The sequence below is a fragment of the Prionailurus bengalensis genome, chromosome D4, assembly GCF_016509475.1.
Source record: "Prionailurus bengalensis isolate Pbe53 chromosome D4, Fcat_Pben_1.1_paternal_pri, whole genome shotgun sequence".
NCBI lineage: Eukaryota > Metazoa > Chordata > Mammalia > Carnivora > Felidae > Prionailurus > Prionailurus bengalensis.
This window is the reverse complement of record NC_057359.1, coordinates 8,054,786-8,078,808: the sequence shown is the minus strand read 5'-3', so window position 1 is coordinate 8,078,808 and position 24,023 is coordinate 8,054,786. Positions and strand designations below refer to the sequence as shown.

The 24,023-nt window shown below is 39.3% G+C and overlaps 1 protein-coding gene across 7 annotated transcripts in view; it reads right to left on the bottom strand.

Annotated features, from left to right (window-relative positions):
- RFX3 (regulatory factor X3) overlaps positions 1–24,023 on the bottom strand; it is a 296,558-nt gene that overhangs the window by 72,150 nt on the left and 200,385 nt on the right. For 5 of the 7 annotated variants that reach the window (XM_043565456.1, XM_043565459.1, XM_043565457.1 and 2 more), the window contains 3 exons: positions 17,518–17,592; positions 7,961–8,142; positions 4,388–4,507 (listed from right to left, as the gene is read on the bottom strand). In XM_043565456.1, the coding sequence (XP_043421391.1) occupies positions 4,388–4,507; positions 7,961–8,142; positions 17,518–17,592 (377 nt within the window). The remainder of the gene's footprint in view (positions 1–4,387; positions 4,508–7,960; positions 8,143–17,517; positions 17,593–24,023) is intronic. The other 2 variants (XM_043565460.1, XM_043565458.1) reach the window with 1 other exon arrangement.

Here is a 24,023-nt window from a genome sequence, read left to right as displayed (position 1 = left end):
ACAGCACTGGGCTCTCTGTCCCACCACTTCTGCTACAAGGATTTGGAAACATAACTAAGATAGGTATGCCAACGCTCTTTAGGTACGTCTCTGAAATATTAAAAATAAACTGCAGCAAGCATTTTTACCTGGTGTGCACAGCTGAAGATTACTGATCTTTGGGCTCTATGATAACCTAACTTATTTATTATCTGAATGAGGGCAAGCCAATTATCCATGAGTAAATTGCCTTGAAAAACGGAAGATCACATTTAAGTGCAGAAGTTATTTTCATAAGAAATATTTTCAACCGAAGATATTAAAAGAAGCTAGTACACATTCTCTTGCTTTCTTGACCAGGACACTTCAGCTCTTCTTGATTACCTAGAAGGTCACCAATATGCCAAAGTCATTACACTGTGTTAGACTAGATTCTAGTCCCTCGACTGATGATACTCGGAGGGCTTCTGGACTACCTAGGTCTCCCTGGCCCTCCACTGAATGTGCACTCGGTCCTGTTGGATAGCCCAAGAGTAAACAGAAGACCCTTGTCACCTCGTCACTTCTATTTCCTCTTGCCAGCTGTTATACCTCATGAATGCCTCGGAATCAAGGGGGCTCTAATCTGCTCCTTTAGGGACATGGCTTGACGATGGCTTCCTCTTTTCAATTAAGCTCAACTATGGGTTCTGTGACATCTGTTTTTTTTTTTTTTTTTCCAATCAGAAGCTGTTTCCATTTATTTCCAGACTCATGGCTATGTTCCATATGGTGGTGTTGCTGGGAATCGGATTTGGAGACGAGTGAAAATTTCCCCTACTACCCCAGCAAATCTTCAAATGAGACACCATATGTAAAGAGGTTCTAAAAATTATAAAGTTACACAGAACAATAATCATTAGTACTTCTACAACTACTATGATTCCAGCCTTAAGAGAAAAGTGTACAAAAACTTCACTCCTCGCTGATAAAATGATCACTGCATACGCTTGAATTTTCGTCCCCTATGAACACATAAGACATGTAAATTTATACTACGGAAGATGCGCGTCTTTAGATGCATGTACTAACGCTTGAGGCGTTTAAACCATTTGAATATTCTAAAATATCAAACACAAGAGCTGCTATAAAATATCTGAAACCTTTCACATGTCACTTGAATTTTAACAAGAATGGCAGGCTCTTCTCACGTACAATTTAGTATCTTCGATAGAATCATTTGAGTTTTATAAGCCGCAAAATGAATGCTACAATACTTTCTTTTTCCACGGTCTTTCAACAAATACTCTTAACCCCTACATCCAGACTTTGGGTGAGAAAGACTGCCTCAGTGGCTTCTACACAATGGAGTAGGTGGCTTCAGTTAAAGCCTATGAATGCGGCCAGTTGTTAGGATCCTTCAGAGAGAGAACAGAAGCCTCCCTCTGTCCTGCTGGTCCCCACGAGGGGGCTGTGAGGTTGATCACACTAACTGCAATCAGTTAGCAAGACACCATCACAAGAGCCCCCCGTCCACGAGCCACAACTTGTGTCATTAAAAACAAAGAAATGTCGGCACAGTGTGCCCTTAACACGGATTTGAAATGCGCAGATCCACGTACACGCAAACTTTTTTCGATAAACTCAGTACTGTAAATGTATTTTCCTTATGAGTTTCTTAGTAACATTTTCTTCTTTCTGTCACTTTACTGTAAGTATACACAATATCATACATATAACATACAAAATATGCATTAACTGACCGTGATCGGTAACGTCTTCTGGTCAATAGTAGGCTATCAGTTAAGTTTTTCCGGTAGTCAGAAGTCATACCCAGGTTTTGGGCCAGGTGGGGGTCAGTGCCCCTAACCCCCAAGTTGCTCAAGGGTCAGCGGTGTTTCTTTGCTCCTCTAACATCCTTATGTCACAAGAGAGCGAACACCACAAGAAACTAAAGTTGGTACAATTTATGAATATCACTGAGAATTTTATCGATACATCCACATTATGTCTTATTCTAAAAGCAACTACAATTAGACTGAGATGGCAGGGTTTTCATGGATTATTAACCTTTAGAGCTTTGGAATCCGTTTCAGAAGGAGACCTTTCTGAGTTCTAGGACTTGCTTCCCTAACCCAGGCTTTTTTTTTTTTTTACAAAGAATGTCCCTCGAAGGCTACCATTTCCGTGAGAACTTGCTGGGATTCCTTGCAGGTTAAATCCAGCTGTCTCGAGTGCAACTTATCAAGTGGTTGTTCACATTTAAGTTGGAATATATGTTAGTTTTGAATCAAACTTCTCTTTTTTTGGTTTCAATCTCCCCATCAGCTCCACTGTGCACGATGTACAACAGCAATTTATTACAATCCACACAAACTCCATCTCCATATAAGGGACTGTTCTGTGATTTATCTTACTGTATTTTTCTGAGCCCCTTTAATGTACCTCCTGGGCTATACACCCCAAAAACCAGAAATCAGCAATTTAAAAAAAAAAAAAAGGTCGAGAAACCGTGAATTAAAAAGCTAAAAACCTGGAGATAACCTTGACTTAGCAGCCAATCTTGAACTGACTCTTCAGTCTGGGACACTCGCACCGGAAATTATGATGGTGTTAAACTATTCAACAGGCATCTTTACCTCCAGCCTGCTCCCATTAAATGTCTTACCCAAAATAAAAAAGTTATCTCTCCAGAAAAAAAAATCTAAAGGTTTCACCGTTCTGCTCCAAAGCCGTACAGAGCTTCCAAGCACACACAGAGAACAAACTTGCTAGCTTCGTATACAACCAAGGCCCCTAAGCCATGACCCAAAGTATGTTTTCAATCTCCTCTCCCGCTGAGCCAATCTTCTTCTCGTTCTGCCCCTGCCATGCCAGCCTCCCCAAATCACACAGTCCTTACCAAGGACATCCTGGACTGTACCCCTGTTTACCCGCGTCCTTGTCAAACCGCACTTCCTCCATGACACTTCTCAATCCTCCTCTCTCAGGGTTTGCTTAAAATTCCTCTGTATTTCAACAGTTCCTGGATCAAAGCTTTACTTCAGCACATCACACACTGCGTCACTTAAGAAAAAAGTTTCGTGTGCCTTTCCTTCTAATTTCTGAATTCCTCAAAGTTAGAGACTGCGTCTTCTCTGGGCCCATGGGGTCTAGCAGGTAGCAGAGACGTAATCAGTGCTTGCAGACTAAAGAAGGGACGGACCATCGCAGGATATATTGTTTCTCTGGCAGTGACTTGGAGCCAGTGCTTCCGACTAAGCTAGTATGGATGTGAAGGAGATCTGGCCAACCATTCCAGATCAATAAAAAGAGTAAAGTGAGGCAGATCATCCGACTCTCTTGTGTTCAGCCCTCCTTTCTCCTACCTAACTCTGCATGTTCAACTGAAAAGAAAAATCATGAGGCGCCTGGTTGGCTCAGTCGGTTAAGCGTCCGACTTTGGCTTAGGTCATGATCTCACGGTTTGTGGGTTCAAGCCCCATGTCGGGCTCTGTGCTGACAGCTCATGCTCTATTTCTCTCGGTCTCTCAAAAATAAATGAACGTTTTTTATTAAAGAAGTTTTTTAAAAGAAAAATTATAACCACTATTATGGCTGAGCTATACTGGTAAAAAGGGAGAGATTTTTCTATTATTTACTCTAAACTGTGATATAAGCCACATGAGACTAGAAGGCCCCTGGCTATATAACAGTATTATGAGCTTGTGCAAATCATTTAGCCTCTCTGGGACTGAAGTGAAAAACAGAGCTATGAAGGCTTTGATTGTCACAGGGCTGAGGGGCCAGACTAGACAGAGGTATTTTTTTCAGTTCTAAGCTCTATGATCCCACCCACCCATCCATCCACCCACCCACCCACCCATCTGTCCGTCCATCCATCCATCCATCCATCCATCCACCCATCCATCCATCCATCCGTCCATGAATGCTGGAGATCTCTCACAGCTCTAATATCTACAATTCTCCACCTATGAAAGCTGGATTCAAAGAAAATGCAAGAAGTCCTAAACAGTTTGCCAGCACCCATGTTATGTCAAAAAGAACGACTGAGGGAGGTGCGAGACTGCAAGCGAGGAACTCACCAACACTGAAACAAGTTTCTCCAGGTGGTGTTTGCTTGGGTTCACTCCTTACGTTTTGGGGTTGGTCTCGTTGGCCGAATAGTTGGGGAGGTCACAGTGAAACTTAAAAGGGGGCCAAACAGGCCAAAATTAAATAAGGAATCGCGAAAGATTTGGAAAACCGACAGGGTGAATGCAATCCTACTAAATCATATCTGAGAACGGTCCATGTGTAAAAAGCAGGCCGGCCACAGTCACATTCGCGTACGCTTCGGTATCTGCTCTGTTTGCTCAGGGGAAAAAGGAGACTGAACATCTAAAGAAATATGTGGCTTTGACAGGTCAGCGATAATTCCGGAGTCTACCTTTGTTTCTGTTGCATGGGTTGCTGTCTCATAGCCATATACTGCATGTCTTCTTGCAGACGATTAAGAGGGGAATCTGGCTTGACACGGATCCCATAGTAATGGTACTTGGAGTTTCCTCTTCATAAAAGAACAACAAACATTAGAGACACAAAAAGTCAGTTAAACCAGTATCAATCAGACAGGATGTCTACCTCACTTCACATCTGGAAAGATTAGGTAAAAGCAGCATATTCGCGTCACAGACTTACGATCTGCCTGTTCCAGATTATACCTGTCCATGTTTATGGTGGCTACAGCTAAAGAATCAAAATAAGATTTGGAATCGATCAGCGCAGGGCCCTGGGAAAACTCTCTCCTTATAAACTTAGATACCAGTACAATAGCTCACTTATTCCATTGAAGTTACACTTTGAGTTTCAAATTTGCGTTTTCGATTTCATTTAGAAGGGGTAAAGGTGGAAAACACACCTGGCCAAGAAAAAACCATTAAGAGGATAAAGGGCTATACACTAGAGTGGAATTTACTATAAAGTAGTTACACAAAACGAAGAAAAGAAATCTAATTCTGTGGTCTTGGATAAGTTAGGGCTACATCTTGGCGACGTCTATTACTGCAGGATGGGGGAGGGAACCTGACTGATACAGAATGTTGCGGTAAAGTCTATCATGTGTTATTCTGAAACCTAAAAGGAGGCAGGCATTTAATCCATTGATTTTGAAACATATTTTATTAGTCTCTGTTTTAACGAATTCTTATCAGTTTGCAGGCTGAATACGATGTGTCACAACAGACATGGGGAAGTTTCTCTGTGAAAATGGCAAATTTCCACCTGGATAAAAACTGTCACAATTTCCCCATCTTCATGAGAAAGACCGTGTTTGTTATTAGAGATGACAAAGTTTTGCTCTGAATGAAATTTGCAAATTCTTGCAAAAATAACATCTTAAATATGTAAATTTTTGCAAAGGGAAAATAGCTTTTCACAAGTCTATATATAGCAAGACATCAGCTGCTTTTCCATTTTTTTTCTTTCATTTACAAAAAAGAAATGCAAAAGTGTGGATTAAATATTTTATATAAAAATAGAACAGAATTTTACTTCCAAGATTAAAGAACACAGATTAAATGAAGCCTATATATTCAAAAGCATTACAATCTTATTACATAAATAATATTGCTAGTTTTAAAAAAAAGTAGGGCGTCTGAATATCTATATAGTTTCGGCAAAGTATGTAACGGTACGGAAACTTAAATGCATTCCACTTGCAGAGATAGATCTTGTCTCCAAAATTCACTGCAAAATAGAGCAAAAACACGAAAACAAAAACTCAATTAGTAGTGTTCTCCCTTACAAACTGGAGTAGGGGAATTAGTAGAGTGGGGAGAAGAAGGGGAAGCAGGCGACAGTCCCCAGGGGATGTAGCCAATGACAGCTACAGAGTAAAACAGGGTCTCCCTTGTAGACGGAAACAGATGAAGTGTCTAGTTTCTTCTCTGTTTCCTGCAAACGAGCATTTTTGTTGGGTTGGTGGGGAGCCGGTTGGGAGATCAGCACGTCTCACGGTCTTCTTTGCTTAAACTTAATTTGCAGATGGATTTGAACAAAAGACACCTTTTGATTTGCCTTTGTTTAGAAACTTGGTTTTCACCTAGCTCTAAAACCTCAAGAAATGGCCCAGTTCTGCCTCACGATTTATACTGATTTTCTTTCTGTTCCCTGGGTTAGGAGGAGTAAATGAGTGCTAAACCACTTTCCATGGTAGAAAGGATCTCCCTCACCGTCGGCAGTGTTTCTACCTTAGAGTTCTGCTGCCTTCATAACACAGTATTTGTTTAAACTTTCCCCATCGGCTTTCTTTTCTCCTCATTTCTCTAAGGCTTTACTTTCCATCTCTCTTTGAAAATACCACATATAATTTTAAAAGGAACGGGGGACACAATTGTTACTTCGTGAGAGGGCAAAAAAGAACATCAGAAAGTAAAAGCTGTGATGTTGCGAAATGTACTTGTGGAGTATAGATTCTACTCATTCACAAACCCAAACAACCCCAATTTTGGTCCTTTCTATTTTAAAGATGTGTTTCAAGGTCTGAATGGAGCCTCAAAATAGGACCCATTGAAATCCCTTTCGACAACAAAAGGAGCACAACAATACCGCTATTAGAATGTTGAATAAAGCCCAGAGTCTCAAAATATTGGCATGGTATGCGTAACTACTGAGCCTGAGCCTTCCGCTAGCGGATAAGAGGTTAGATCCCCAAATAATGATTTTTGTGGTTCTGGCAAAAGAAACAGGAGAGAAACAAAGAGCTTTTTTCAAGGGACTCAAAGCTTTACTTCCTTTAGCCTGAAAAGACAATCATATTCTCCCGTTTAAAATATACTATCTTTTCAAGTATAGGTAGAAGAAAACATATTTATGAGAGAGCTGAACCTCTAGCAATCTGAAAGCTGGACGGTCACTTGAAACACAACAGAATGGAATAACTCACGCTTAGGATATTTAGAGACCTTGTAAATGACATAAAACTGACACTCCCTTTTTCTTAGCATAAGCCTACAATGAAGTCAATTAGTAAGGGTCTCTTTATTAAATAGTCTTTACTAGACTACTATGAAGCTGTGACTTAAAACCAATTAAAGGAAGAACGTCCAACGTTATACGGTGTGGCACCTTTATTTTTATACTTTTTATTAGGGATTTCTATATGCTTTAGGAAATAAAAAACATCCATATCCTTCTGCCCAGCTTCTCAAAATATTCATGTTGTGATAATTTGTAAAAACTATAGAAAGGCACAAAAATGAATCTCTACAGTTCCAACTATCATTTTCATCATATTTTGATTAGGAAAAACACTCCTTTCTCTTTCCAAAGGAAGGAAACGAGAAGCCAAGAATCTTCTTCACGTTACTGGTTTCCATGCTACGGAAGCACGCTATCTTTTTGCTTCTATACACGTATGGTTGCGTAGCGAAGATTCTAAAGAAGGCTAATAAGAGGTTAAACAGAACCATGTCATTACCGAGGGCTTCCAACACCCCAGCTTTTCAAGTTCAACAAATGATTTTTCGTTGATCTCCAAAAATGAAATGAAAAACTCAGCTTTAATTTCGTACTCTATTCAAATAGAAGAGTTATTTATAAAGACATTTCAGTATAATTTTGCAAGAGTCAAGAAATAACATAGTTTTCCATTTACTATGTCACTTACTCATCACTTCTGGTGTGATTATTTTTCAAAAGAGAAAACAGGGAGATACGTTAATTTTTAAGGCACCGTGTGTAAATCTTACGTTAACAGTTTGGCTTGCTGATTTCTGTATGAGGTGAGAATCAGTTCTCAAAGCTTTGGTCAGCTGATGTGTAAGACAATGCATCATCCCCTTTTGCAGCATTCACTGAATAACGACCTTTCCTTTTCTCAAGAGACTGTATAAACTGAGCTATTTCCTCATTTTTTCTTTATATGTCATCTGTAATCAAGCACTCCTGCTCACGCACTGTCCTGAACTGCGTTAGTGTGAAAAAGAGGAATTCACTTAGGATCTTATTTTTTCGTACTAACCTAGTTCCCAATCTCCTGGTTCGGAGCCCCATAAAAATTGACCTTATTAGTTTTCCAAAAGAAGCAGCATTGACTGGGTCCAGTTTGTGTTCCTGACAGTGTCGTAGGTAGTGGTTATACAGCGTGCTTCTAGGAAGGCTCACTCCTTCTGCGGTCTCGTAATTGTCCAACAGCCACTGGAGCTAGTGTAAAGAAGACAGGGTAAACACAGAGAAACCATATCATTTACCAGAATGTCTACAAGACTCTACAGACACAATGGACAGAAATACTTAGATACTCATCAAACCTTGTAAGAGGCTAAACTGTTGTAAGTCAAAGGCTGCCGTAACCAGACCTTGAAAACTCTCAGAAACGTAAATAAATAGCTGAATGGAGTTTATGACCTCGGACCACGTCCATTCCTCAAACAGTCAAGCGCACGTAAAAAATACTCTTTTTCCCTGTATTGACTGCCATTTTGTAGACAAACACCTCTTCGCAGAATTCAAATAGTCCCATTAACCGGTCAGACGTAAAATTTGTAATTGCTACAGAACAAGACAAATTACCAAGCCTGGCAGCCTGGCACAGAGTATGTCTCTAGTGTTGGTATGTTATGAACAGCAGGGTGCCTTGTATGAGTTTTTGTATGAAGTTTCTATTCACTTCCCTAGAATTTTAATTTACTTATCTAATTTACTCACACAGGTCAGTACAACAGTATTATCTACTGGGTAGGATGCTGCAAGCAGAAAGGAAAAAAACAAATTCAGTCATTTCTTCCCCAGAAGGAAAGAAACTCACTAGACATTGATTTAAAAAAAAATATGTAATAAAAAGGAATCATTTATTACAGTCATTTGAGTCTTCCTACCTGAGTGCTGTGTTCTTGTTTTTGTTTCATAATTTTGGAAGATACGCTACAATGGTAGTTGGTAAAGTAACATTTTCTCAGTTTATAGTTTACATTTGAAAAGCTTCTGTTGTCCTATGTGTATTTCTTTAAAGTATAGAAAGTGCAAAGATACTTCAGAAAGTATAAACTAGGTATATATTACTAAATTTCAACATTAGGAAAATTAAGTTATTAATTCGTTCATTTATTTCTTTACAAAAGGAAACTGAAGAACATTTAAATGACTTTCTGAAGGTCGCATGGTCTCAGAGTGCGATCTGGTTCCCAACACATATTTTCTGATTACCTGCAGACCAGTTGTTTCCACAAAGCAACAAAATACTTCACAGTATCTGTCTCAACAAAATTTCCATACCATATATAAGAGATGTGATCAAGAAGTGATATTTTACGTGCAATGTAAATTAAACGTCTAAGTTATGGAAGCCTAAGAATTTCTTTACTGTGCATCAGTTATGAGCCGGACAATGTGGTAGGCACCTAGGGATGCAGAAATGAATGTGATCGCACCCCTGTCTTCAGGAATTTATGATCACAGTCCAAAAAAGATAATATGGACACTCCAATATACTAAAACATTTCTCCATTTTGCTTACTTATTTTAAGATCTGTGAACAAACTCAGAACCTGAACCTTCAGACTCCTGGTATTAAAAACACTTTCAGAATTACTGCCTTTAACTATGATAACTGAATTGTCCAGAACCATTTTAATTTCAAATATTCCTACATGATGCTTATGTTTAATGAAAATCATGTCATTGAACTCATACTGATGTTGGCTTAGAAAATATGGCCACCAAGCCTACAAGACAGAGCAGAGTACTTTTAAAAATAAAGTTCCCGTTCCCGTCAGGGAGACTTGAAGTTCTCTGCGAACCACTTAGGCATAATGAATACGTACATTTAAACATACCTGTTGCCTCTATAATGTATACAACGCTCCCTCTTCAAAAGGTTACACAAAATAAATGTTCATTTACATAATGACAAAAAATTAAAGGTCAAAAAGAATTCTTTAGAGATGAGTCATCTGTAACCTGACTGTCAGTAAAGAAGTTTTCCAGAGGCAATGATTTCTAAGTATTCTAAACGACACATGAAAAAGCTCACTTACACATATTCATTTGGTATAAAAGAGGAAGGGGCAAAAAGCTTGGGAAATCCAGGGACTATGGCTCAGAGTAGTATTCTGCCTACAACGGGGGGTCAAGATGTCTCTAGCCTTTCTTTTTAAATTTTAAGATTCTGTAGCTTAGCAACACAAGCAGGGTGATGACGCACAAAATATGGCCATACAAACCTGCCTCATAGATTTCATCCACGTGCCTCAGTAAGATGACAGGAATCTGAAAGCATTGTTACCTCACTTGAACGGTGTCGGAGAAGTTCTAGGGAACCATATTGCCCAAAAGTGCTAACTCTGGCTTTGTGTGCATGTACTAGTTAGGGCCTTCCACTGGTATTCTAAATATATAAAGAATATAGAAATATAAAACAGAGGAAGTAATATTCTTTGAGAAATTCAGTTTCTGGAGATGAAGGGATAGAAAGGAAACACCAAAAATAATCCTCAGAAAGGGAAACGTATAAAAACTCTAAATATTTTGTGGAAAACAAGCATTTTGCAAATGAGTTAACAAAGCGCCCATATCCACAAGCATGGAACAAAGTTAAAAATGCCAAAGGTATGTTTGTATATATTATCTATGCTTCCTCATACAATAATACATGTTGCCAGAGCCAAACAGTATGATTTTGTAGCAAAAAAAATACTAAAAATCAAATATTCCCTCCTTTACGAATGAACAGAATATACACCTATACAGGAAGCGAATAAAGATATAAAGCAAATAAAACAATTTGTTTAATTAATGAGATTCAAATGGAAAATTTCTGTAAACTGCCTTGACTATTTACTAGTTTTCTTGCAATATTTCATAACTTAAAAGTAAAGACAGGTATCTGAAAAAAATGAGAGTTTACTACTGTTTCATGATGAAGACCACTGTCTTATAGATAAAAGAATCTGAAAAAACAAATCTAGTAATAAAATATGTGTAGGGTATGGTCTTAAGTTGCCTTTCATAAAAATGAAAAGTAGTGCAAATATTAAAGTTAAACATAAAATATTTTGGGTCCAAAGGTATGTTTACATATATAAAAGAGTTAATCAGACAATTCTTTGTCAAAGAAAACTTACCACAGAAATAGATAATTCTAGCAAAAGTGGGCTTAAAGCACTCGGAAGCCTAAATAATATTACTCAAGGCCCAAAAGAACATTTTATTTTTTTTCAACTTTTTTTTTTTATTATTTTTTTTATTATTTTTTATTTTTGGGACAGAGAGAGACAGAGCATGAACGGGGGAGGGGCAGAGAGAGAGGGAGACACAGAATCGGAAACAGGCTCCAGGCTCCGAGCCATCAGCCCAGAGCCTGACACGGGGCTCGAACTCACGGACCACGAGATCGTGACCTGGCTGAAGTCGGACGCTCAACCGACTGCGCCACCCAGGCGCCCCCCAAAAGAACATTTTAGAGAAGATGAAGTTTTTATTGGATTGGCGGTACGGTCCCCTGAAAAGCTAAGCAAGTCAAATAACCTGGACGGACCGCTTTGCAAACTTACTGTTCTTTTTGGACAGTTTCACATTCATACCGATTCTTCATTTCTAAGCCAGTTTTTCAAAAACCTGAGTTCCTTTGTAATATGTGTGAGTATGCGTGTCTGCGCATGCATTTGTGGGCATATGTATTTCTATATGTATATAGTGTTATTACACACACCACACGCTTACACACATAAAATAATCATTAGTGGGTGTGAAAACCTCCCTAAGAGTGGGTGTGCTGACGCCTACCACTCTGACGGAAGCAAAGGTGCATTTTGTTCCCTGCCTCTTATTCGCAGGAAGTTGCCAGAAGGCTGGAGATCACTTTGGAAGAGCAGAAGGAGGTCGAACGGAGGCAAAAAGCCCGGAAGGAGGGAGATGGCTACTACTGCGGCCGTAACTCTTCCAGCTAGGAAGCCTGTTAACAACCGTGTCACCTAAGGGTAGTGCCCCGTGTCACCTAAGGGTGGTGCTCCTAGGAGCTCATGATGGAAGTAGAAACTGGAGCTACCAGATAAGATTTTGAGATCGAGCAGGGGACTATGTGCGTTTTACATGCCGGGATTTAACCTTCCAGTTTGGACACAGTGATCGCACTGTAAATCAGATATTGGAATCTGAAATACAGTATAAGAAAGGATTAATTTTATCGTAAGAGCAAGTTGGTTGTTGAGTGTAACCTAAAGGCATACACTTCTTGTGTTGCCCAAGGGAAGTTCATGCCTGTTACAAGATACAGTTTGCTTGGGTTTTGTCGGACGCTAAAATTCAATACCCTTAACATTTAGTAGTTGAGATCTAAACTATTACAATTTTTTTTTTACTCTTTATAAAACGTTGTAAGATATTTGTTTACATTTATGGTTTTAAAAGCCCATAAAATACCACAGGAACTTTTAACCTTTATCTTTAAAACTTGATTATTCTACTAATGAACCAACATAAATTCACGTAAGAGTGGAAGGCATGATAATTGCATCTTTCAACCTTTGCATTTAATCTATATTAATCAGGAAGATGAACAGTTCCTATTTTTCCCAAAGGGAAATACTGATTGACAAATTAAAAAAAAATACATATTGCATTCCCCAATTAACATCTAAATGTAACATTTGGCATTTTTTCCCAGATGGATTATTATCCATTAGGATTCATTTTAAGTTCAGTTCACTGATGATATGCATTTTGACAGGGCTTATTTCTGTCATAACTTATATTTACAATACAGCAGAGTTGAAGGGAAGTGAGTATAAAACTAGGGTTTGCTTTGAGCTGAATACATTTCAGTAGCTAAACCCGGCAAAAATCATAAAACAACTATTTACTAGGTTGTAAAAAGTATGTAAAATAAATGCCTAATGCTTTTTATATACTCTAAATGGAATTTAAAAAAATGTACATGTTCTAGAACGTTATGTGGGAACTGGGAACAATTAACTTAAGAACATTTCTGCACTCACATTTATAATCTAAGATATCTCACATTGGATACAAAATAATCACTAGATGCCAATTTATATTAATTACAACGGAGAAGGAGGATAAAGTAAACCTTGAGTCTGCAGTGACACTCTGGTGCATGAGACAGACTATACACATCATTTACCCCCACAGCATCTTCACATACAAAATATTAGGACACAGAACTATTTAAATAAAAATTATGATAGCAACAGACTGAATTCCATGAAGCTAAATCACAACCACCATTCTAAAGACAAGGAGATAAATGAGAGCATCCTTGGCTCGTATTTTTTTGCGGGGTTAAATTATTTGGAGGGGGGGAGAAAGTTGCCCATGCTTACACTGAAGGTTGCCCCTGGGGAAATGGTAGAGGGATAATATGTTCTTTCACTCACGTGGTATGCAGGGAGAAAGCCACTTTCTACCAACAACGTTCATACACCAACCGACCGAGGCATGCGTGATAATAAAACAATGCATGCAGAGTCCCCAAATAAATGCACACACGACTGGCAAAGGTACTTAGAATACGGAAGGTAAGATCAGGTCTGTTCCCTTCTATTGTTTCTTATGTTCGTCCATTTGACAAATATTGAGGAAATTTCTCCCACGTATCAGGCACTGTTCTAGGCACCAGGGATGCGTCAGGGGACAAAACGTATAAAGTCCTCACTCTCTTGGGACTTTAACTTGTCAATGTATATTTACTATCTGCCTGCGTGGTGTTACTACTGAAATAATTGCCATTATGTGAATACTAACAATATATGTCAATATTGACAATGATAGGAAAAAAAAATGGCCCTCGGTGTAACCATACTCAGTTTACAAGTGGGGCGCCATACAGGGTATGAAATTGAGAAGTTATACATGCATTTCAAGCTGGAGAATAGTAGCAAGATAATGATAAAAACAGACCAGTAGTACTAAGTATTCTTAAGAATACGCTAAAAAAGAGACACAAAATTCAACACCCCATTCCACCCCGCTCCATCTTCTAATGTGTTGAAAGGTGAAAAGCAAAGTGATTGAGTTGGATTCTAATGACAGGAGATTATTTGCTCTGACCCTAAGAAGAATTTTCTGAATTACTGTAAGCCATCAAGTGTCTAAAGAGAAAATAAGAAACCCATTCAATTCCATATTCCAAAATACAATGAGAATAGACATTCAGCTCCAAAATCATGATTCAGATGCCTCCCTAGAAACTAGCAGGGGCACCTGGGTGGCTCAATCGGTTAAGCACCTAACTTCGGCTCAGGTCATGATCTCGCAGTTCGTGAGTTTGAGCCCCGAGTCAGGATGCTTCGGATTCTGTGCCTCCCTCTCTCTCTGCCCCTCCCCCCCGCTCATGTTCTGTGTCTCTCTCTCAAAAATAAACATTTAAAAAAATTGAAAAAAAAAAGAAACTAGTAAATATGGGGCACAAATTATTGATCCCTTCTCCTAATTGTTTGCCTCATGAAACTGATCCTCAGTAGAAACTGGTAAGTCGGGAAACTGTCATCACAAAGTTGGATTCATGTTCACTTTAAAGAATTCCATATCATGTCCTGTACAGTGAGGGATAAAGGATAAACTTATAGTTTGTTGACATTTAAAATATGAACAGCATATTTTAAAGAAACATTTCCATTGAGTTGGTGCAGCCACTCCAGGAAACATTATGGAGGTTCCTCAAAAAATTAAAAATACAACTACCCTACGACCCAGCAACTGCACTACTAGGTATTTATCTGAAGGATACAGGTGTGCTGTTTCAAAGGGGCATGTGCACCCCAATGTTTATAGCAGCACTATCGACAATAGGCCAAGTATAGAAAGGGCCCACATGTCCATCGATGGATGAATGGATAAAGAAGATGTGGTCTATATATACGATGGAGTATTACTCGGCAATCAAAAAGAATGAAATCTTGCCATTTGCAGCTACGTGAATGGAACTGGAGGGTATTATGGTAAGCAAAATTCGTCAGTCAGAGAAAGACAAATATCATATGCCTTCACCCATATGAGGACTTTAAGATACAAAACAGATGCACATAAGGGAAGGGAAGCAAAAATAATACAAAAACGGGGGGGGGACAAAACCATAAGAGACTCTTAAATATGGAGAACAAACAGAGGGTTACTGGAGGGGGTGGGGGAGGGGGGATGGGCTAAAGGGGTAAGAGGCACTAAGGAATCTACTCCTGGAATCATTGTTGCATGGTATGCAAACTTACTTGGATGTAAATTAAGAAAAAATAAAAATAAAAGAATCGTTTCCACTAAAATTCTTCTTTGCAACTGAACACCACAAATTAACTTAACAGAACTTAAAATGCCCTTAGCAGGTGGTGATCAGCTAGAACACATGCAGTAGCTTATTTCAGCTTTTGGATCAATCTAACAAAAATTAGGAGCATCACTAGATTTCCAAGGACAGAGAAACAACAGGGTCCTGTTACATGTTCAGGGAGAAACCTGACTGGTCAGCAGAAATGTGATCCTTTCTTTACTGTTTCTATGCCATCTGCAGAATCATTTGTGTTTCAAAAGACTTGACTATATATGTGTTTAGACGAATTTAACGACCTCAGACGCGTAATAAAAATGAATCAGGACATCTAGTGAAAGATTATCACTGCACTAGCAACATTTAAGCCCATTGTATATCCTGAAATGTCTCCGGAAGTTAGAGCCTGATGTGGGGCTCGAACTCACAAGCCGTGAGATCATGACCTGAGCCGAACTCGGACGCTTAACCGACCGAGCCACCCAGGCGCCCGATCATTAAATATCATTTCATGAGTTACAAGAGAACGGTAATTTCAAAGAACCCCAACACATCTGAAAAGTTTCAAACAAATCAAAAAATAAAAATATACCAACCCCCCCCACGTTTTTATACCTACATTACTGGTCATGAAACACTAATTAATAAATAGAGGTAATTTAGGTAAAAATTAAATATCACATATTTTACTAAACTATACAATTCAAGTGAAAACGAGGTATGAACTGAATCACAAAACACAGCTTCTTAGAAGCCTGACAGTTCAAAAAACTTCAGGTGTTTTTTTCTTCTTCTTATGTCCCTGTACATTTTTGACTAAAAGTGAACAGTATTTTTAATTGCCATTTTCAAAACACAAACACCAGTTAGTCATTACCCACCCCCCAAAAACATACATCCTACTAACACACAGTACATCAGCCTTTATACACAACTACAGAGTCATGCTAACACAGCAGGGATATACTTATGAAACACATAGAAGAGTGACATATTGCATACAAATTTTCAGGCGGGGGGAAAAATCACATTCCTTAAATGGTTTCAAAAAGAAAGGCCAAAGTATATATTATTTTGAAATTCACAACCTAAAATTTTTACCAAAATTGCAGGCAGTCTCCAAATTGGCTAACCTGTTTTTATTTGCCATGATACTTCCCCTTGAAAAAGAAAGAACACACAATAGGCATCTAAAAACAAATGTGTAAAACACAAGGAAAGTACTTAGTGTCATGTTGGAATATAAAAATTTAAACATTTGGAGAGGCAATGATTTAAAAAGCATAGTGAAAACATTTTCTGTGAGTTAAGGTTTTCAGATTTATTGGGTGATCCAATGTTGGACTTTTCAGTCACAAAATATGGGGAAGAATTTAAAAATCCTAACAACTTATCTGTAAATTTAAGAATACGTTGTCAGATGGGAGGGAAGACTCTCTTACTGTACTATTGTACATTGATATTAATTTAACAGATTTGTCTAAGACAGATGGAAGTCATAGGTCTATTCACTTTCCCCCATATATTCAGAAATACGAAAACAAAATTAATTTTTATTCGACATTTCCATCGGTTCCCCCAGTTTTACAGTTTCACAAAACTGTCATTGCTCTTGTCAGACTTACCAGTGTTAAAGTGATGGCTGCATCTGATAACAAAGGCTTCAAGGCATAGCAACAATAATCCTGTTTAATATCAATTATTAGAAATGTATGGCTTATCTAGAGTCTCACTTCTTCTCTTGGCCCAGTTTCATTTCTCTGTAGGTCGCAGGACCTGAGCTCATCTAGGTCCCTGTTTCCTCCCACCTTATACGGCCTTACCGTAAATAAATAATTTTCAGACAGTTTACTATTGGGTTTGGCATTAATAATCTTTTTCCACTTAAAGAATGTTACTGGTCTTACAAGTAGACACGACTGTTTCTTTGCTTCAGACCAGAAGATGCGGATTACAAGCCTTTGCTTTGAGGTAAATTAATATCAAACTAGAACACTTTAAATACTTAAAATCCCCATTAATTAATTTCCACAGGTAAATGGCAGCTTGTTATTAACTTGGAAATGTTATATCTGTACCAGAACAGTACAAAAGCCTAGTAAAGCAGTATATTGGGGGCTCTATTATTTTTAGATATCCCACTATACAAAAGAGCCATTAAGTGATACAGAGATCATAAGGGGCTGAGAAAGGAAGGTTAAGAAGCAAAATAAATAAGTAAATAAATAAAACAAGCATTTAGAAGCAAGCAACACATGCGGAACAAGCAAGAGATTAGTTTACGTGAAGAAGAGGCAACTTACATGGCTGTTGAGAAGAGAGCTTCTGTGAGTGGACAGACCGTCAGACTTTTGCAGCGTCTCAATCGCCATTTCAATCTGATAATAGATGTCATTAAAAAAAGGGCTCAAGACAAGATAGTAATAAACGGCTCACCAGAGAATTTTTGATAGATTCTTTAAAGTTCAATTTCTCCTTCAATGGTGGCTAATGAATAGCTCTCAATTAAATGTGTATTTCCCCCATCTTCCCACCACCCCCAGAGAATAAAATAAAAATATGCACACTAATAATAAGTCTGATCACAAAAGTAAACATTTTTTGAACATTCTGTAATTATAATCAGAATGGAGGCCTGAAGAGGAGGAACCCCAGTGGACTCTAGTTTCTAGCTATGAGGAAACAGTCTTGACTTTCAGATTTCGAGAGATGGAGTAGTCACCACTCTCTAAACAGTATTTAATATTTGCTCTATTTTGTCATCAAAGAAAAATTACACTGCAGATCTTGTGTTTAACATGCATTAGTATTTTAATGCAAATGTACAAAGACACCCTCATTCGTGTTCAAAAGCTACTACATCTATCCATTCCTCTCTTAACCCTGTATTAAAATTTGGACGTGGAGGGTCATTAGTATGAATAAACACTAAAATGTAATCATGGTCCCTACATTATATTTTAGGAAGTGGTGGTCAGGCAGAGCTATTAGAAACGACAGCAGAAATGGAACATAGAAGAGAAAATAATTCAGAGTCGACAAAGAAAAGGGACAGAAACAGTTTGATTCCATGTAATCTTAGCATACCACAAGCTATCAGAACACCTTAATTAAGTAGCAGGTGCCAATAATAAATGAGATGCGCTCTTGATAACTTCATATTCAAGGATCTCTATCGCTCAGCTCCTAGCCCTAAAACACATACGGTAAATTCAGGTTTGGAACACCCTACCCTGTATTTGGTTACTGGGTTATACCAACAGTATTAACTGAAACTCAATTTTAAAAAATCACATGTGAGAAAGAAAATTGATTACATTATTTTTATTTCTACCATCTGATCAAATCAACAATTTAGTATCAGCAGCTATAAAAAATATTTAGTGCTTTCAAATGTACACTGACTCATACTTTACAGCGGCTATGGAAATTAATGATGCTTTGAAATTCTAACACACAACATCCCCCTTCACCCCGCCAGGACCAGCACAAAAACAACGGATAGCAATGTCCATAGCAAAGTCTTTTTTCCCCCCATCAATGTGCCAATTTCTTTCTGGTGGAACTTTATCCACAGAATGTTCAGTCTCATTTAGATCAACATTAAATCTAATTTTCTCCCAAACAACTTGGGAATTTAATAGCTTTAATTTTATTTTATGCTATTTCCACAAGTTACTGGTTCTTCCTCCTGAGAGTTAATAAAATAGAATACTGACAAAAATGTTAGGTCAGAAACTATAGAAACAATATTTTTAAAATAGATAGAACGCTTCCTAAGATGATGTAATACAATTTGTTTCACTGCTAATTTTTTTTTTTTTTTAAGAACACAAAATTAAGTAACTTGGCTTGTAAAGCATTTTCCCTGCCAGGTGGAATGTTCTATTCGTAGAGTTTACCGGCATACTTGGAAATAAACTGAAGAAGGTGATATTGTACAAGTGAAAAAAGACACATGACAGAAACAGCAAGGTAAATGTAATGAGTAACCAGTTTACTAAAATGTGAACCTGGAAAACTATAAAGGACCTCAGTATTGCATCTCTTACAAGGGCATCAGTAAGTGCTCTTGTTTTCAAAGAAAACACATACATACATTAAGAAAAAAAAAAAACCAGCTGAAAAGCCTAATCCTCACGTGACATTAGATCACTTATATGAAGAATTCGCTCAAAACTCCAATTTGCTAAACTGCCTACATTTCCTTTCAAGCTTGAGTGTGGGAAATTCAAGGTTAGATTTCAGTCTAGTAAATAAAAATGAGATGACCTGTGTCGGGTGGTTTTTACACGTTTAGATGAAAGGTAAAAATTATCAGGAATGTAGCTCGTCATACTGGTGGAGAAACCCATGTCTGCATTTGTTTTATTAATCAGCAATTTTAAGGTCTTTAGGACTGAAAGGATTGGAGGTTGCTGTTTTTTATCATTAAAAAGGGGGCATGGGGGCGCCTGGGTGGCGCAGTCGGTTAAGCGTCCGACTTCATCCAGGTCACGATCTCGCGGTCCGTGAGTTCGAGCCCCGCGTCGGGCTCTGGGCTGATGGCTCAGAGCCTGGAGCCTGTTTCCGATTCTGTGTCTCCCTCTCTCTCTGCCCCTCCCCCGTTCATGCTCTGTCTCTCTCTGTCCCAAAAAAATAAATAAACGTTGAAAAAAAAATTAAAAAAAAAAAAAAGGGGGCATGGTAAACAAACACTTTCCGTTTCTTCCTTAAGCCGGTTAAGCTTCAGACTGCGATTATGCATGAGGTCATTTTTTGAAAAGTCAGTTCTCTGAACGAAGGTTCGAAAGGTGCCCAGTTGCAGCTCCTACTGAACAACCATCCTTAAAGTGAGTCTCGAGTACCTCGCCTCTCTGTAGTTATCTAATGCTAGGTGACACGGGACTACTGTCTCATAATCAGATAAGAGACTATGGCAACTCTTCTGAGATCAAGTGGCGGCATGCTCCGTCCGAGAAGAGACGTCCAGCCTGGAAAGACAGGTCCTCAGAGCTTTAAGTGAGATTAGTGGGGTGAATGAGGCCAAGAGACTCCCTGTGGGAAAGAGCAGGTAAGAAACCGCTGTCCAACGCAGCCAGTCTGGGCATGTGACTCCCTAAAAAGTCTGGAAGACAAGGAAGATCCTTATCAACATACGAGGGACTATTTCAGACCCGCCAGCTTCAGCAGCTAAAACAGGACTCCCGTGAGAGTGGGAATGTACTCTGGGGGTGGTTCTCGGCCAGAGATAGGAAACTCTGGTCCAGTTCAACTGCAGACATACTTTCAGACATGGGAGAAGAGGACTGTGCACCGTGTTTAGACAGGCTGCTGAAACATCAGAGGGATGGCAGGCTTCTGGTGTGGAAAAGCCAGGAAAATCAATGAGGCGCTCTCCAGCCCTGGGAATCGTATGTGGTCCCAAAGCCTCAGATGCAGCCCAGAGACAGAATGCCTGGCCAAGTCCCAAGAGTCACAGCTCAGGTAATGAGAACTTCCTACCCCCACATGCCAGGTTGCTTTCTGACCACACATTAGCTGGAAGATACAGAGACCTCTTTCCATCGTGTCATGTGACAAGGTATTATGGAGCGTAGTGTGAAAAATCAGACCTGCTTGGAACAACTTGCCGAGAGAGTCATTTCCAGTGAAGCCTATTCAGAGAAATCAGACTTCATCAGAGAGCGACAGGGACTTCCATGAGTTTTGCTGTCAGTGAAGCTGAATTTGGGTGAAGAAAGAGGAAAGGGACCCTAGCTGCTATAAAAAAAAAATCATTTGGGGCGCCTGGATGGCTCAGTTGGTTAGGCGGCCGACTTCGGCTCAGGTCACGATCTCGCAGTCCGTGAGTTCGAGCCCCGCGTCGGGCTCTGTGCTGACAGCTCGGAGCCTGGAGCCTGTTTCGGATTCCGTGTCTCCTTCTCTCTGACCCTCCCCCGTTCATGCTCTGTCTCTGTCTCAAAAATGAATAAACTTTAAAAAAAAAATCATTTGGGATTGGGTCACATTCCCATTTAGGAACTGGGGAAGTAAAGTGAAAAGAGGTATAACACTCAGCTTCCCCAACCAAACGTTGAATTCTCAAAAGACGGAATCCCAGGGAACGCAGTAAGTGGGGTTCCTTCACTTGGGCACATGGCTCTCCACCCTTGCCCAGAGTGCTAGTTAGAGACTATACCAACTACTTTCCTTCTGGTATAGAATGTGGCGTGACCACAGGGCAGGAAACAGACTTTAATTCTCGTGTGATGGATTTAAGAAGGAAAAACAAGTGTGGACTCTGTAAGGGAGGGGACACCCCTATTATTTTGAGAGTATAGCAAATATGCACAATCTGTGGCAGTCTGTGCCAGAGAAGGAAATCTTCCCTGATTTCTCAGGAATCAGGATCAGAAATTCGGAAGAGGCCAGAGAGGTGCTGTATTTCATATCCAGGAGAGGAAAACAAACAAACAAACCCACAAAGCCTCAGTGGCGCTCCTACAAAAAGAGAGCAAACCCTCTAAGAAAGGACACCTGTTACCTGATGGGGGGATAGATACACAGTATGAGAGACGTGTGGCCTTAAGCCCAGGCGGCAAACTCTTTTCCAGTCACTTTAGTGCTAATGTCCTTGTTGGAATCAAGGACAGGTGCAGAGTCTCCAAGCAGCCGGGGATACCTTGAGGCTTGTGCCATACCCAGCCAAGAATCAGTGTCCCCAAAAAGGACTTCAGAGGAAAGTCCCACCCAAGACCTTAAGAAAGGAGAATGGGAGAGGGAAGAGGGGTCAGAGAGTATCTGGAGGTCCAGAAGATACTTTGTTTGTATCCTTTTTTCCCAAGCTCAAAGAAGGGATCAATATTGTACTGTTTTTTTTCCCTAAGGCAGCAAATACTTATAAAGATAAAATTGAAATCGGGAAAAAAAACCACATTTTATCCGTTATTTATAATTCCCCATTATTACTTACAATTGTTATTTATAATTTCCTGTGATATTCTATTATGGATGGCCCCTTACTATTATAGGATTGCCCCTTGTTTTGCAAAGTTGCTCCCAGCCTCAAGGGTCAGAGATTTACAGAAGATGGGGACCTGGGAAGACGGAGGTCAACGTTCACCTCACATGCAGGAAGAATGGGCCGACTGTGGAGGGCAAGGTGGTGCAAAGAGGCTTCGCGTGACTGTGCTCTGGAGAGCGTGGTGCTAAATCCTCAGCTTCTGCCCCTAAAAGTCTTCAGTAAAATCTAGGCCACTCGCAGATACTGTGGGTACAAGTAATCAAGGCTGGCTGGAGCACAGGGTCCACTTAGGGGCAGGTGATAATGTCAAAAAGGTATAAACCGCCGTTTGAAATGCAGCCAAATGAGAAGAAATGAGTCTTTTGCATGAGTTACACGGGGCTAGAGAGAGGCTCCCCGGACATGTGATTTTTATATCCATTTATGAATGCATATGCAATGGGTCAAACAGAGTATCACATATGTGGACAATTAGGACTTTCTCTCAATGTAAATATCAACCAGTCAATCATTCCATTACATGCTAATAAAGCTGAAGGAAAAAGAATAATTCTGTCCCTTATTCATTGTCTTCATAGGTCAAGGCACATTCTCTTGACTCTGAAATGGCTTTTTAATCTATTTTAAAGACTAAAGGTCAAGATTGATATATTCAACCGCCACTATAATTAAAATTGGTCTCTTGGTAGAAACTATTTCCTTTCCAGAACTGTGAAAGAAAGGGATTTAAAAATAGAAGTAATATTATAAAGCTTTCTGGTTTATAAAACTTTTTTTTTACATTAATTCTCGTCTGATCTTCATAGCAACTTTGCGAAACCAGAAAGGCAAGGAGTATCATCTCCTTTTCACAGATTAGAACACTGAGGCTCTGGGATTGAGGGACTTTCTTGCAATTACTTAGGTGTTAAGTAGGAGACTGGAATACAAGACTCATTCCTCTAAATTCACTATCCGTTCCATTTTACGTAAATATAACATAAATATAAATCATGTGGGAATTAAATCAAAATATCAAAGGTATCAAATGAAGCTATCTTCTGCAGAGTAGCCTGTAAAATTAAAATTTGCTAAATGGTTTACTGCTAACAAGACTGACTTTCTAAAAGGAAAAGGGTTTAAATAGGATTGAGAAGTATTACTTGAAAATGATTTCAAAATGATCAAGTTAAAGGCAGCAAGTTTTAAATAGATGGTTACATTTTAATCATCATAAACGTAGTTGTCTTGCATGTATAATAATTGTATTTTCTTGTCAATATAGTTTACTCTGTTAACCGCACCAATTAACACTTAGAGAAATAGCATTTTTGTTTCTGTGTCAAAGATTGGTAAATTCTCTAGAGAAACCCAATGAGGAGCACACTGAAGCCTGGAAATTTCCAGGGGCATGTGGGTGGCTCAGTCGGTTAAGCGTCTGACTTCGGCTCAGGTCAGGATCTCACAATTCGTGGGTTCCAGCCCCGTGCCGGGCTCTGCGCTGACAGCTGAAAGCCTGGAGCCTGGAGCTCTCTCCCTGCTCCTCCCCTGCTCATGCTGTCTGTCTCTGTCTCTCAAAAATAAATAAATTAAAAAATCAAGACTGGAGATCTCCTTTGGGGTAATTCCTCCCCTGAACTCTAAGACTTCACATTTTGTTTGCATCTGAGATTAAGTAAGGCAGAAATATTTCTACTTGGTGGCTTTTGTCCAGAAAAGGTATGTGTGACTGCTAACATGACACAAAGCCACCACCTTCACGCCTGTTGGAAATGACATCCTCCTGCTGTATACAGGTAGGGTGGTGGGGGGAGGGGCGGGCGGTTTCCTACAGGAAGCACTTCA